This window comes from Phacochoerus africanus, chromosome 2 (genome assembly GCF_016906955.1).
Source record: "Phacochoerus africanus isolate WHEZ1 chromosome 2, ROS_Pafr_v1, whole genome shotgun sequence".
NCBI classification, from domain to species: domain Eukaryota; kingdom Metazoa; phylum Chordata; class Mammalia; order Artiodactyla; family Suidae; genus Phacochoerus; species Phacochoerus africanus.
The window spans coordinates 268066442-268081780 of NC_062545.1; the positions used below are offsets into that span (position 1 = coordinate 268066442).

The window sequence follows — 15339 nt, forward strand, 5'->3', positions numbered from 1 at the left end:
GGTGTACGTTGCAGACGTGGCTCAGATCCCGCGTTGCTGTGGCTGTGGTGTAGGCCAGCAGCTGTAGCTCCCATTCGATCCCTACCCTGGGAACCTCCATATGCTGAGGGTACGGCCCTAAAAAGCAAAGCAAAACAAAACAGAAAAGAATTATTGAGTCAAAGGTGAATACATATTTTAATGTCCAATTACATATGTTATCACATAAGAAAGTCTGATTTGGAAGAGCATCAATCAGGTTATAGAAAGCATGAAGCAAAAGAAAGGAGAGTGTAAACACATGATAAAGGCCCCCACATACAGGTGAATACACAAAAGTCTGTGAATTTCTGACCAAATATTAGAAAGGGCCCTGACTGAGCTCTGGGAAATCAGTGATGAAGTGAGGTCTGTCCACATCACCGGAAGCCTGGAAGAGTTTGAGCTCTTTTTTACCAAGCTTTATACAGCTCTACAAACTACCTGTTGGCGAAACAGCTTATACTTAACACTCTTGAAAGAACAAGAGATGTTCTTTAAATTTTAAAATGGAAGCAGATGATGAGCACTTGGTTAAATGGCTGCAGAGGAAGGGACATTATGTTTCTGTCCTCAGCAACCACAGGGGCTTGAGATAAACACAGTCTGCAAACAGGTCTTCATATCAATAAAATACTCTTGCCACATCCCTCCCCTCAAATCCACAGCTAGGGAACGATACAATATTGTCAGTGAAAACAATATATTTGCAAGTTTCATGAACCCAGCAAAATACAACAGTATTAACCATGCCAGCTTTTTTTTTTTTTTTTTTAAGGTAGAAAAAGCTTACTGAGATAACAAAATTTAAGACTAAATTGTCTAGTGACTAATAGAAGGCCAGAGCCAACCTGCCTCGAAAGTTACCCCTTAACCCACGTAAATAAATCATGTGAAAATCAGCAGAGCTGTTCTGAAAGTTACTCAATATTAGAACCTCTTTTTAAAATTAATTTCCAAGTCCTCTTCCTTTTTAAAATTTACTTTATCAAGTCATAACTTATATATAGTAGAATCTATACACTTACAAAGTATAGTTCAATGAGTTTTGACAAACATCTGTGTAACCATCACCAGGATCAAGAAACAGAACGTTTCCTTCACCTCAAACGTCCCCTGGTGCCTTTCTCAATCAGTTCCCCATCCCAGGCCAGGGCAAAACTACTGGTCTGCTTTCATCCATTATAGATGAGTTTTCTCTCTTTTAGATTTTATATAAATGAAATCATACAGCACATTCCCACGTGCTTGGCTTTTTCTTCTTCTTTTTTTTTTTTAAGGCCGCATCGGCAGCATATGGAGGTTCCCAGGCTAGGGGTAGAATTGGAGCTGTAGCTGCTGGCCTACACCACAGCAATAGCAATGCAGGATCTGAGCCGCATCTGGGACCTATACCACAGCTCAGGGCAACACCAGATCCTTAACCCACTGAGCAAGGCCAGGGATTGAACCTGCGTCCTCATGGATGCTGGTGGGGTTCGTTAACCACTGAGCCACGATGGGTACTCGTCGAGTGCCTGCTTTTTTCGCTCAGTGAATTCAAGATTCATCCATGTTGTTTTGTGTATCACAAGTATGTTGCAATTGAATACTGACTCAGTAGTAAAAAATAAGAGATAAAACATATTGCTTATCCATCTATCCATTAGGGTTGTTACCAGATACTGTTTATCAGGAATAAAGCTGCTATAAACATTTATGTACAAACGTTTAGATAATATATTTTCATTTCTTCTGGATAAATACCTAGGATTGCGTTTATTGGGTTATATTGTAGGTGTATGCTTCGCTTCAGATAAAACTTCCCAACTGTTTTCCAAGGTGGTTGTACCATTTTATGCTCCCATCACCAGTGATGACAGTTTCAGACCAGGTGTTCCATATCCATGCTAACACTTCTTATTGTCAGTCCTTAAAAAACTTTTTTAAAGTCAGGTATGATTTGCATACAGTAAAATTTACGACTTTCACTGACTAGTTCTATGACTTTTGAAAGATTCGTGTAGCCATGTAACCATCCCCACAATCGGGATATACAACAGTACCTCCCAAATTGCCCTCCTACCGTTTTATAGTTAACTGCTCTTGACAACCATTCGTATGATTTCTCTCTATACGGTTTTGCCTATTCCAAAATGTCAAATAAATGGATTGTTTCATTTTGTATAATGTGAGATTCATCCATTTTTTTTGATAGAGCAGTATCAGTTTCTTTTGATTGCTGAGTAGTATTCCATTTTATAGACATACCACTGTTTATACTATCACCAGTTGAAGAACATCAGGCATGTTTCCAGTTTTCGGTAATTATGAACAAAGCTGCTAAGGACATTCGGGTACGTGTGTTTGTGCATATACAAGTTTTCATTTTCTTGGGTGAATACCCAAGACTAGAATTGCTTGGTCATAAAGTAAACATATGTTTAAGACAAGAAATGCACAGTCTTTTCACTTTAGCCATACCAGTCGGTATACAGCAGTACCTTCCTTGTGGTATTAATTTGCACCCTCATGGGCTTACTGGCCATCTGAATATCTCTTATTGTTAAGTGTCTCTTCGAGTCTTTTGCCTACTTTTGAATTCATCTTATTATTCAGTTTAAAGGTTCTTTATACACTCAGGGGGGAAAAAAAAATCCTTTTTCAGATATAAATATTGAGAATATTTTCTCTCAGCATGTGGTTTGTCCCTTCTTTTAAATGGTGACTTTTGGGAGTTCCCGTCGTGGCACAGTGGAAACGAATCTGATTAGGAACCATGAGGTTGTGGGTTTGATCCCTGGCCCTGCTCAGTGGGTTAAGGACCTGGTGTTGCCATGAGCTGTGGTATAGGTCGCAGATGTGGCTGGGATCTGGTGTTGCTATGGTTGTCGTGTAAGCTGGCAACTGTAGCTCCGATTAGCCTGGGACTCTCCATTTACTGCAGGTGCGGCCCTAAAAAGCAAAAAAACAAAAAAAACGACAAAAAAATGGTGACTTTTGAATAGAATAACTTTTTAGCTTTAATGAGATTCAACTTAGCACTCTTTTCTTTTATGATGTATGTTTTTGTCTTAACCAAGAAAACACTCCCTACCTCAAGTTCATGAAGATTTTCTCCTATATTTTCTTCTATTCATCTTAAGAGTTTTTGCTTCTTAGTTTAGGTCTACAATCCATTTTGAACTAATATTTGCATTAAGTAAAAGTCAACATTCATTTATTTTCCCATATAGATATCCAATCCTTTGAGTAGCATTCATTGCAGAAAACTGAGAAACAGTTGAATTACTTTGGCATATTTGTTGAAGACATATTAACCATTTACGTGTAAGTCTTAACTCTGAACTATTTATTCTGTTCTATTGAACTCTATGTTTACCTACAATGTCTATCCACATTTACTATAACTTTATTATAAGTCTTAAAAGTAGGTAATACAAGTTCTAAAACTTTGTTCTTTTTCAACATTGTTTTGGCTATTCCAGATCTTTCACATATTCATGTATATTTTAGAATCAGTTCGAGTTTTTTTTTTTTTTTTTTTAAAGCCATCTGGAATTTGGGCTGGGATTATATTGAATCTATAGATCAATTTAGGAAAAATTAACATCTTAAAAATATTGAGCCTTTCAATCCAAAATGTGGAATATCTCTCCATTTGTTTGGGTCTTTAAAATTATTTTCTCAGAAATGTTTTATAGCTTTCAGTATACAAATCCTGCACATATTTTGTTAAATTTATTCCTAAGTATTTTGTGTTTTGTATGCTATTTAAAATGGTGCTTTAAAATATTTCATTTTTCAATTGCTCATTGGTAGTATATAGAAATACATTTCACTTATGTATACCTTATCCTGCACCTTTGCTAAATTTGTTTTTGAGACCTTCTTAGGATTTTCCATATACAAGATCATGTTGTCTGAATAAAGAAAATTTTTCTTCCTTCTTTATAATCTTTTCCTTGTCTTAGTGAATGGTTAGAACCTCCAGTACAATTCTGAATAGAAATGGGGAGAGCAGACCACCTTTTTTTGGTTCTTATTCTCAAAGGGAAAGCATTCAGTCTTTCGCCACCAGCTCTGACGTTAGCTCTAAGTTCTTCCTAGATGCTCTTCATCACAAAGAGGATACCTAGTTTGCTAAAAGCTTTTATCAAGAACACATGTTGAATTTTTTTCTAAAACACCTTTTTGGGCTCTGTCTTGATATAGTTTTCCTTTTTTTAGTCTGTTGGTATGGTAAATTACATTGATTTTCAAAATACTTAACCAATTTGTTAACCACTTGATCATGATGCATCATCCTTTTTATATATTGCTGGATTCAATTTGCTAATATTTTGTTAATGATTTTTACATCTACATTTATTAGGTATAATGGTCAAAAGCTTTCTTTCCTCATAAATCTTCATTTGATTTTCATGTCAGGATAATGCCGACCTAATAAAATAAGGTGGCAGGTGTTCCCTTCCCTGCTGCTGTCTGAAAAAGCTAGTGTAAGATTGTATTAGTTCTTCCTTAAATATATGATAGAGTTAATCGGTGAAGCTATCCAGGCCTGGAGTTTTCTTTGTGAGAAAGTTTTAATTACAAATCCAAATTTCTTTAATAGAAACAGTACTGTTTCTCTATTTTCTATTCCTTCTTTGGTCGCTTTCTGTAATTTGTGTATTTCAAGGCATTGGTTCATTTCATCCAACTTGTCAAAATTATAGGCATCAAGTTCTTCATAATATTCCCTCTAATTCCTCTTTTCTCTATTTAAAAAAGACATTTTGGAGTATTTTTAGAGTCACAGAAAAGTTGCAGATAGGAGAATGAGTGCCCACATATGCCTCACCCAGTGTGTTTCCCATATCTTACATTGCCATGGTGCATTTGCCAAAACTAAGAGACCAACATAAGCATGTTAATATTAACTAAACTCCAAACTCTGTAATTTCACCAGTTTTTCCATTGATGTCTCTTTTCTATCCCAGGATCCAATCCAGATTCCATATTGCATTTAGGTGTCATGCCTCCCTAGCATCCTCTGGTTTGCAGAAGTTCTCCAGTCTTTACTGTGTTTTAAATGACTTCCCTAGTTTTGAGAAGTACTGGTCAGGTATTTGATAGACTGTCCCTCGATCTGAGTTTATCTGAAGTTTCTGTCATGAATTGACTGGGTTTGGGGGAAAAATAACACAGGGGTGACACAGCCTCCACATTACATCATGTCAAAGTTACAAATGACACAGCACTTGGTTAAGGTAGTATCTGCCATTTCTCCACTAGGGTTACTTTTTCTCTTTACATATTCCAGCTTTTGGAAGAGAGTCACTAGGTCCAGCCCGCATTCAAGTGCATGTGTGTGTGGTGGGGAGGCAGAGATTAAGCTCCTTCTCCTAGGCAGGACAGTATCTACAGATATTATTTGGAATTCTTCTACAGGGAAGATTTATTTCTTCTCCCCTACCAACTGTCTTGATTGGTGTTTGTCATGGTATATCCTTTCCATCCTTTTACTTTTCACCTGACTCTTTATATATAAAGTGAAATTCTTGTAGACAGCATATAATTGGGTTTCGCTTTTCAAATACAATTTCATAATCTCCATTAAGTGGAACATTTAGACCATGCACATTTAATGTAATAATCAATGTAGTTGGGTAACTCTTATCATCTTGTTAACTTTCCTATTTGTTCCATTTGTGTTTGGTTCCTTTATCTCCCCCCTACCCTCGCCCAGCGCCAAAGTCTGGATCTTTCATATTGGCTTATTAGCAATATATCATTGTCTTACTTTCTTTTCTTAGCGGCTCCTCTAAGGTTTACAATATAGAGTTTTAACTTAATAGTCTGCTTTCAAATAATATTGTACCAGTTTACATATAATTTAAGAACCTTAAAATAGTACACTTTCATCCTCCACCTGTCCTTTGTGCTACTGCTGTCATGCATTTACTTCTGTGTATCGCACATAATACATTGATATCATTTAAATACTCAATTATCTTTTACAGCAGTTAAAATGAGAAAATCTTTTATAGTTACCCATGTATTTGCTTACTCCTGGCACTTTTCACTCTCTTATTGTCCAAGTTTCTTTGTGGTACCATTTTCCTCTCATCTGAAGAAACTCCTTTAACATTTCTTATTATGCAGGTCTGCTGACAATGATTTCTCTCACTTTTTGTCTGAAGTAGTTTTAATTTTGTCTTTATTTTTAAGGATTTTTTTTCCACTGGATACAGATTTCAAGGTTGACAAAAATTTTCTTTCATTACTTTAAAAATGTCATTCCATTGTCTTCTGGTTCATGATCTTTTTTAAAAATTACTCCATGAATTTTATTACATTTATAGTAGTACAATGATCGTCACAACCCAGTTTTATAGCATTTCCATCCCAAACCCCCAGTGCATCCCCCGACCCGCCAACCTGTCTCATTTGGAAACCATAAGTTTTTCAAGTCTGTGAGTCAGTATCTGTTCTGCAAAGACGTTCACTGTGTCCCTTTTTTAGATTCCACATGTAAGTGACAGTATATGATGTTGGTGTCTCACTATTTGACTAACTTCACTTAGCATGATAATCTCTAGGTCATTCTATGCTGCTGCAAATGCCATTCTTTCATTCCTTTTAATGGCTGAGTAATATTCCATTGTGCTTATGTACCACATCTTCTTTATCCACTCCTCTGTTGATAGACATTTAGGTTGTTTCCATGTCTTGGCTATTGTAAATAGCACTGCAATGAACACTGGAGTACACGTGTCTTTTCAAGTCATGGTTTTCTCTGGATAGATGCCCAGGAGTGGGATTGCTGGATCAAATGGTAATTCTATTTTTAGTTTTCTGAGGAATGTCCATACTGTTTTCCACAGTGTTTGCACTGATTTACATTCCCACCAACAGTGTACTAGGGTTCTCTTTTCTCCACACCCTCTCCAGCATTTATTGTTTGTAGACTTTTTGATGATGGCCATTCTGGCCAGTATAAGGTGGTACCTCATAGTGGTTTTGATTTGCATTTCTCTAAAAATTAGTAATGTTGGAGTTCCCGTCGTGGCGCAGTGGTTAACGAATCCGACTAGGAACCATGAGGTTGCGGGTTCGATCCCTGGCCTTGCTCAGTGGGTTAAGGATCTGGCGTTGCTGTGAGCTGTGGTGTAGGTTGCAGACGCGGCTCGGATCCCGCATTGCTGTGGCTCTGGCGTAGGCTGGCAGCTACAGCTCCGATTCGGCCCCTAGCCTGGGAACCTCCATATACCGCAGGAGCGGCCCAAGAAATGGCAAAAAAAAAAAAAAAAAAAAAAAAAGACAAAAAAATAAAATAAAATAAAAAAATAAATAAAAATTAGTGATGTTGAACATCTTTTTGTGTATTTTTTTGCCATCTGTATGTCTTCTTTGGAGAATTGTCTGTTCAGATCTTCTGCCCATTTTTTGGTGGAGTTGTTTTTTGGTATTGAGCTGCAAGAGGTGTTTATAAACTTGGAAGATTAATCCCTTGTCCCTTCATTTGCAAATATTTTCTATGAGTTGTTGTCTTTTCATTTTGTTTAGGGTTTCCTTTGCTGTACAGAAAATTTTAGGTTTAATTATGTCCCATTTGTTTATTTTTGCTTTTATTGTCATTACTCTAAGAAGTAGATCTGAGAAGATATTGCTGTGGTTTATGTCAGAGAGCATTTGGTTTATGTTTTCCTCTAAGAGGATCTGGTCTTATGTTTAGGTCTTTAATCCACTTTGAGTCTATTTTTTTGTATGGTGTTAGGAAGTGTTCTAATTTCATTCTTTTACACGTGACTGTCCAGTTTTCCCAGCACCATTTATTGAAGGGGGTGTCTTTTCTCCATTGTATATTCTTGCCTCCTTTGTCATAGATTAGTTGACTGTAGGTGCGTGGGTTTAATTCTGGGCTTTCTATCCTGTTCCACTGATCTATATTTCTGTCTTTGTCCCAGTACCATGTGGTTTTGATGACTATAGCTTTATAGTTTAGTCTGAAGTCAGGGAGCATGATTCTTCCAGCTCCATTTTTCTTTCTCCTGATCTTTCTTACAGGAAGTCTTCTGCCATTGTTTCTTTCTTTTATACAATGTGTCTTTTTCCTTTAGCTTATTTTAAACTTTGTATCACTTGTTTTTTAACTAATTATCATGATGCACCTTTGTGTGGTTTTGTTTGGGTCTATTATGCTTATCATTTTCATCAAAATCGAAAAAAAAAACCTGGCTAAAATTAAATATTTTTCTCTTTCTTTCTGTCCTCCTCTCCTTCTAGAACTCTGATTACATGTATGTTAGTCCTCTTGATGTTTTGCTATGGGTCCTTGAGGTTCTGTTAATCTTTTCCAATTTTTTCTTTCTATGCTTCATATTGGATAGATTTTTTTTTTTGCTATGTCTTTATGTTCACTGAGCATTTATGCTGTAGTATCTAATATCCTTTTAGTCCTATTAGTGAAAATTTCATTCTGGGTATTATATCTTTAACCTCTAGATACTCCCTTTCATTCTTTTTATGGCTTCCATTTCTTTCCTGATTTAATTCAAGTCTCCCTTTAAATTCATGGGCACACTTCAACTTTTATAATATCTTAAGGTTCTTGTCTGCTAATTTTATCATATATGCCATTTTTGAGTTTATTTCTATTAATTAATTTTTCTCTTGGTACATTTTTTTCCTGATTCTCAGCATGACTAGTATTTTTTTGATAGGATGCTAGATTCTGTGAATGTTAATATAGTTGAGTGCTGGATTTTGTTGTCTTAAAAGAGTTGAAATTTATTTTCTCAGGAGGTTAATTTTCCCATATATCAGGTTGATTCTGATAAGGCTTAAAAAAATGTTTTTTTAAAAAAACTATTTGCTGAAGTTTAACATGCATATATAAAAGCACACATATCATTGTGTACAGCTTGATAAATTCTTGCCCACGTACCTGGCACTCAGATAAAAAGCCAACACATTACTAGCACCTCTGAAGCCTCTCTCTTCTGCTCCTCAAGGCTTGGTTTTAAACTGTATGAGGGCAGGGCTAAAATCACCTTTACTCTGAAAAAATTCATAGTACCACGCCTTGGCATGGCCTCCAGGGGTCTCTAAAGATTGTCTGAGTGATCAGCAAGCTCTTCTTACGCTGGCTATGTGAGCTCCCCCTGCACATGGGCAGGTCAGTCTATAGCAGATTAGTCAAGATTTCAGATTTTTGCTAAGTAACTCCCTCTTAACTGGTACTCTGACCCACAAATTTAAATCACCTCTCCCTCAAACTTAGATCTCTAACCCCTTGACTCAGCAAGACTGTTGTGCTTTGCTGGGGAGTCCCCTCTGGCATCAGAATCCAGAAAAATGCCTCAAGGCAGGAAGCCAGGGTGATCACAGGCCTCATCACAATTGCTTCCTTTCTCTCAGGGATTATATTCCTGCACTGCCGGTTGTCCAATATGTGAAAACAGTTGTTTTCATATTTGCCCAGAGTTTTATTTGTAAATGGAGGGAGGAGAAACTCAGTTCCAATTATTCCATCATGACTAGAAGCAGAACAAAGGCCTCTTTTAATAAAATTTCCAGCATGGATGCCATGTTTTGCAAGATTTCATCTACCAAAATAACCCAATCCATATGTCCCTTCCATCCTTCCATCTATCTATTCAGTGGCTGCTACATCCCTCAGAAACAAAGATGAATAAAACTTGATTCCTGCCCTCAAAGAACTCACGATTAAAAGGGAAAGCTAGGAATGTGTAATATAGTATGCTGCTGGATAGTAGAGTATAATTTTATAAGCAACATAAGGGTTTGTGAGGACAAAGACAAAGGTATGGTCAAATCTACTTGGAGAGGTCAGGGAAAGTTTTTACAGCCTTTCGTTTAGCCTAAGTCTTAAAAAATGAGTAGAGATTGACAGATGGGATAGGACATTTGGGATAGAAGAAACTCTGTATGCAAAGCGTAAAGTTATGAAACAACATGTAAGCTTGGGAGCACTACTAATTCCTATGATATAGAGTTTGGAGCAGGGAGAGGAAAGAGCTAAAGTTATGGGGGGAAATGGAAGGATGCTCTCATCGAAGAGGGCCCTGCATGCCCTGCTAACCATCATTCACATCTATAATTCATCACTGTTACCACCACCTAGGGCGCTCACAGGATAATTGTTTTATTCATATTATACTCATTATACTTAATTCTCACAACCACTATGAGGAAACTACACAACTCACCATGAGGAGAGCTTACATAATTTTGACCAAGAGCACGTGATTAGTTAAGTACAGAAGCCAAGATTTAAACACAGGTCTGTTGGATTCCACAGCCAAAAAAAAATCTTACCTCTAAATCTTCAGGCACTGGGAAGTTAAGGAAGGACTTGTTGTTTTTCGTTTTTTAAATTATGTTCATTGGTGAAATGATTTTCAGTAGGATGGAATCTTTATTTTAGAAAGGGCCTCTGATACATGAATTAGAAGGGCTGGAGTCTAAAAAAAACCAGTTCAGAGGTTGCTGCTAACAGTGCAGGGGAGAAATGAGAGCTGGGATTAGGTGGTGTTTAGGAGGGATGGACAAGAGGATTTGAGAAGTGTTTAAGCAGCAGTATCTGGAGTTCCTGCTTGTGGCTCGATGGTAATACACCTGACTAGTATCCATGAGGACAAGGTTTCGATCCCCAGCCTCGCTCAATGGGTTAAGGATCTGGTGTTGCCATGAGCTGTGGTGTAGGCTGCAGACACGGCTTGGATCCTGAGTTGCTATGGCTGTGGGGTAGGCTGGCAGCTGTAGCTCTGATTCAACCCCAGCCTGGGAACTTCCATATGCTGTGGGTATGGCCCTAAAAAAAAAAAGGCAGAATCTGTCAGACACAGCAAACAAGCAGATTTGGCAAAGGGAAAATTGTGAGGTCAACTGTGGACATGCTGAAGCCTGGCCCTGTACCACATGCTGGGGACACAAAGGAGTGTGGGATGAGGTTGGCCCTCTCCAGGGCTGGATGGCTGACAGCCCCAGTGAAGGCAAGCCCCTCCTCGCTCACGGTAGGAACATCATCAGCACCCTGTGCTGCAGCCCCAACCGCTTTTGGCTCTGCTGCCACAGCCCCAGCATCAAGGCAGAGCCCCAGTGCACCTCTCTGGCTTTGCCTGCGGATGGCCAGACTTTGTCTGCTGGCTGCTCAGAGAGTGAGGTACAAGTGTGGCAGGTGACCATCTACACTCGCTAGAAATATATGTCAGAGCTTTAAAAATAAAAAACCCGACTTTCTAACTTAGAAGACTCAAATCTATGAATCAGAATCTATGACTTCTACTGAAACACAGTAAGTACCACATTCCCTCTCCACTACTATCTTGGAATCTTTGATGGGTCTAGAGCCCCGTTCTGCACACCACTGCTCTGGAACATTCTCAACCCTGCCACAAACCAGGTTGCAAACAGGAGGGCCTTTTTGTGAAAGCTGAGAACTATTAGGATGTGGAGGGAACCAACTGTCCTTTAACTCTGGCTGTAATTTTTGATAAGAATTGTATTAAAAACAAGGCAGGTATCACTATGCAACACTGAAAACATGTGCACAGTGCCAAGCATCTGATGAATACCACCACCTCATGGACTTGCCACAAACATCCTAACAACAGGCCTAATACTCCCTTTTTAAGGATGGGAAGAGGAAGCTCAGGGAGGGACAATAACTTGCTCAAGTTGCTCTGATTCCCTGAAGCTACCTCACTGACCACTGACAAGGCACTTTGGAATGTGCCCTCTTCAGGAACCTCCATTACCCTCGCTCTGGACCCTTCTGTGCCTGATCCCTATTTTCTTTGTGGCCCCCGTTGTGCTCTACCCGCCATTTATGTAATTTGCATGTCTGTTTCCCCTACTGGAATATGCTCTTTGAAGGAAAAGACTAGATCTGCCTCATCTCCAGGTCAGAGCACTCACTGCACAAGGGATGGTCAGTCCAGGGTCTGTGCCATTCACCACGCATCCTGGACTGCCCGAGACCCTGGCCCTTCCTTCACCTAAAATACCCCCGGCTCACTTGCCACATTTACTCAGCACTTGCAAGGGCCATACCTAAAGCTATCCCAGATTTAAAGGGAGAACTTTTCCACTGAAAAGGAACTGGGATAGAAACCTCAGATTCTTTGGACAAAAAAACTCAAATTATGGCCAAGAAGCCCTAAGACATCAACCACATCCCCTTGTCCTGACACGATCGGCAGCAAACCTCACAGTGTCTGGCACTTTTATTTCTCCTACGCTGTCATTTCTCTCTGCCTCAGAGGGGGGTGGTGTACGTGGAGTGGAGGCAGCACAGACTGGGTGTCATGCAGACTCTGCTCCGATCACAGCTCTGCCCCCGCCAGCAACACAAGTGCTCCCTAAAGTTCTCTCCTCCCCCACCTATTCCATGGGGCCAGGGCGCTCTGTGGAGTGACAGAGTTGGATTCACTTTTTGCCTCCCCCTCTTCTTAGCTCTGTGGGTAAAGTGAGAATAAGAAAAACACTTCCCTCAGAGTGCTATGAAGAGTAAGTGGGAGGTCAATGACGAGCATTTAGCATGTAGAAGTCAGTGAATGGCAGCCATTGTTTAGATATGGTACAAATGACACCCTTACAGAACACAAATGACCAAAGGCTCCCACCCAGTGAGTTAAGAGAAGAGGTCTGAGACCCTGTTGCAAGCCATTCATCAGCGAATAACAATCTCTTCCAGCGAGCTAATCCCAAAGGGCCACCAGGACTCCTGGCAGTAATGCAGTGGCAGTGCCCACCTGCAATCACACAACCCTAGAGACTCAAACCCAGACCCACATCAGCACACCTGGCCAGGAACATCACTCCTTGCAGCCCAGAAGCCAGTGTGACTTTACAGGTCTTCTAGCAAGCAAGTCATGGAGGCCAAACCAGAAACACGAAACCCGGACTTCCCAGGGAACCCCCCCCCCCCCAACTTGTGTGAACGATGGCCGCCCACGAGGCAGTTCTGAGTGGCAGGTGTGTGGTCAGAGTTAGTGTGGCAAAGGCAGCAGCCAGTTGTTTTTCACTAACTGAAAAGGCCCATCTCTGTCTAGACCTGAGTTAAGTAAGAAAGATTTAGGGCCCTTGGAGCCACATTCAGAGCACTCAGCAGATACCCTGTTACATGGGAAACGGCTGGGTTTGATAATGGCACAGGAAAAAAAAATTGCCCACAGTGAAGCCCTTCCACCCACTTTCGGTGGGGTTAGCCCAGGGAGGCTGTCCTGCTCTCTGGACATGGCAACGGCAATGGGGATGGCAAGACCCCCAGGTTCCAGAGAAAGAGGAGCTGTCTAGACCCTGGACTGGGATCACTTCAGATGAGAGTTGAGAGCAAAACACGACTAAAACAGTGGACCATCTCCCAGCTTCCTTCGCTGAGACTAAGGTTCCAGAGGAAAGATAAACCAACTGCAGTTCTTAGGCCACAGGAACACCACCGCTGTCCCCGTCCCTTCTCGCCTAAGTTGTGCTCACATCCACTGCACAAGCTCCCAGGAGTCAGCGCTCAAGAGCTCATTACCTACCACATCATTTGGGAGGCTCTGGAGGTCATCAAAGGGGGTTTCCAGGGTGTTGGTGTCCACATTCAGGATCACGACATCATCCAGGGCCATGTTTCTGACTTTCTGCAAGGAAAAAACAAACAAACAAACAAACAAAAAAACCCAGAAGAGAAAATCATTAAAGCACCATGAAGACACAAATAGTTCCCTGACCTTCTCTGGGAAAGGGGAGTAAGGAAGAAGAGTGACATTTGACAAAGGTGTGTTCTGAGGCAGGCCCAATGCCAGGTAGTTCACATGTGTGAGATTCTTTAACTGTCACAAAAACTGTGAGCTTGAATGGTCATCTCCAAGTCCCAGGAGTGGAAAGGGTTTCAGAGACTAAGATAACATGCCCCAGGTCACAGAGCCAGGCAGAGAGATCTTTCTACCATGACATTGTTTTTTTTTTTCCCTATATTTTCGAATTAAAAGAGAAGAAGAAGAAGAAGGAGAAGAAGCTGAAGTCTAAATGTCTGGTTCCAGAAACTCTGATTTACAGCTAGGCTCTTGGGATACCCATATTCAACCCATCCCCTCTCATTTACCGAAGGCTACTGGCCCATCTCTTTCGAATCCTGTCATTCTTTGGCATGGAAGATGTTGTATAGCCCAGTGCTAACATATTAACATTTCTCTTAAACATTAAGTGAAAAGGTCACACCTTCAATTTGGTTTTATGTGCCATAGAAATCCAGCTAGTGAACTATGGCTCTGAGGCTCTGGCCATAGCCCATGATTCCACTGGCACAGTAATAGAAAGGGTAAGAGAGGCTGGTGCCTACTCAGCATTCATGTTTGGTGAGAGGATGAAGGAACATGATGGAGAAAAGAAAAGCCCACCATCCAGGCACAACTCTTGATAGTCTGTGAAGTACAGGACTGAGTGGAAACTGAGTTTTGTGTGTGTGTGTTTTGTTTTGTTTTTTTGTCTTTTTGTCTTTTTAGGGATGCACCTATGGCATATGGAGGTTCCCAGGCTAGGGGTTAAATCAGAGCTGTAGCTGCCAGCCTACGCCAGAGCCACAGCAACGCTGGATCCTAGCCGTGTCTGCAACCTACACCACAGTTCATGGCAACACTGGATCCTTAACCCACTGAGCGAGGCCAGGGATTGAACTGGCATCCTCACAGATGCTAGTCGTGTTTGTTAACCACTGAGCCACGACGGGAACTCCATAAACTGAGTCTTTAATTACACCGTTTGCCCACTGCTGGAATCCATCTCTATTTTCCTCCCACCTACCAACCATTTCTAATCTCATTCAATCCTCTTAACCTATCATATATCGAAGCTCATTCTTTAGAGTCTAGAACTTCAGATCTATAAAATTTTGAAGAACTTTATTTCATTTTATCCTGGTTAAGCAGAAAACCCTGTATTTTTTTTTTTTTAGCCAAAATGGGATACTCGTGGATGTGAAGGAGAGCTTATTAACCCAGGGCAGCAAGCGTAAGATGGGATATATATGGTCCCCCCACATAGAGGGGATCAGTTTCATCATTAGCCACACTCTGAGCCACGGGACATGACTGTGCAGGCGTGCACTGCCCAAGCATGTCCGCCAGCCAAGGTGGGGCTGAAATCTGCCAACCCATGTGCCTGCTGAGTGGCAACAGCTGAAGGCAGGGCTGGGTGGTGGTAGAGGGAGGGAGGAGATGCCTTATCCTAATTTATCCACGAGCACCGTCCAGGCTAGCGAAGTAGCTGGACACCCTGACGCCTGCTAAGTTTGCTCATACCCTGGAACGGGACAACAAATAGAATGGAGCAGATGCCTATGAG

The 15339-nt window shown here is 40.6% G+C and overlaps 1 protein-coding gene across 10 annotated transcripts in view; it reads right to left on the reverse strand.

The window, feature by feature from the left end:
• The window catches only part of DENND1A (DENN domain containing 1A), a 518366-nt gene that overhangs the window by 170546 nt on the left and 332481 nt on the right, over positions 1–15339 (reverse strand). For all 10 annotated transcript variants that reach the window (XM_047768359.1, XM_047768362.1, XM_047768357.1 and 7 more), the window contains one exon: positions 13536–13637. In XM_047768359.1, coding sequence (XP_047624315.1) covers positions 13536–13637 — 102 coding nt within the window. The remainder of the gene's footprint in view (positions 1–13535; positions 13638–15339) is intronic.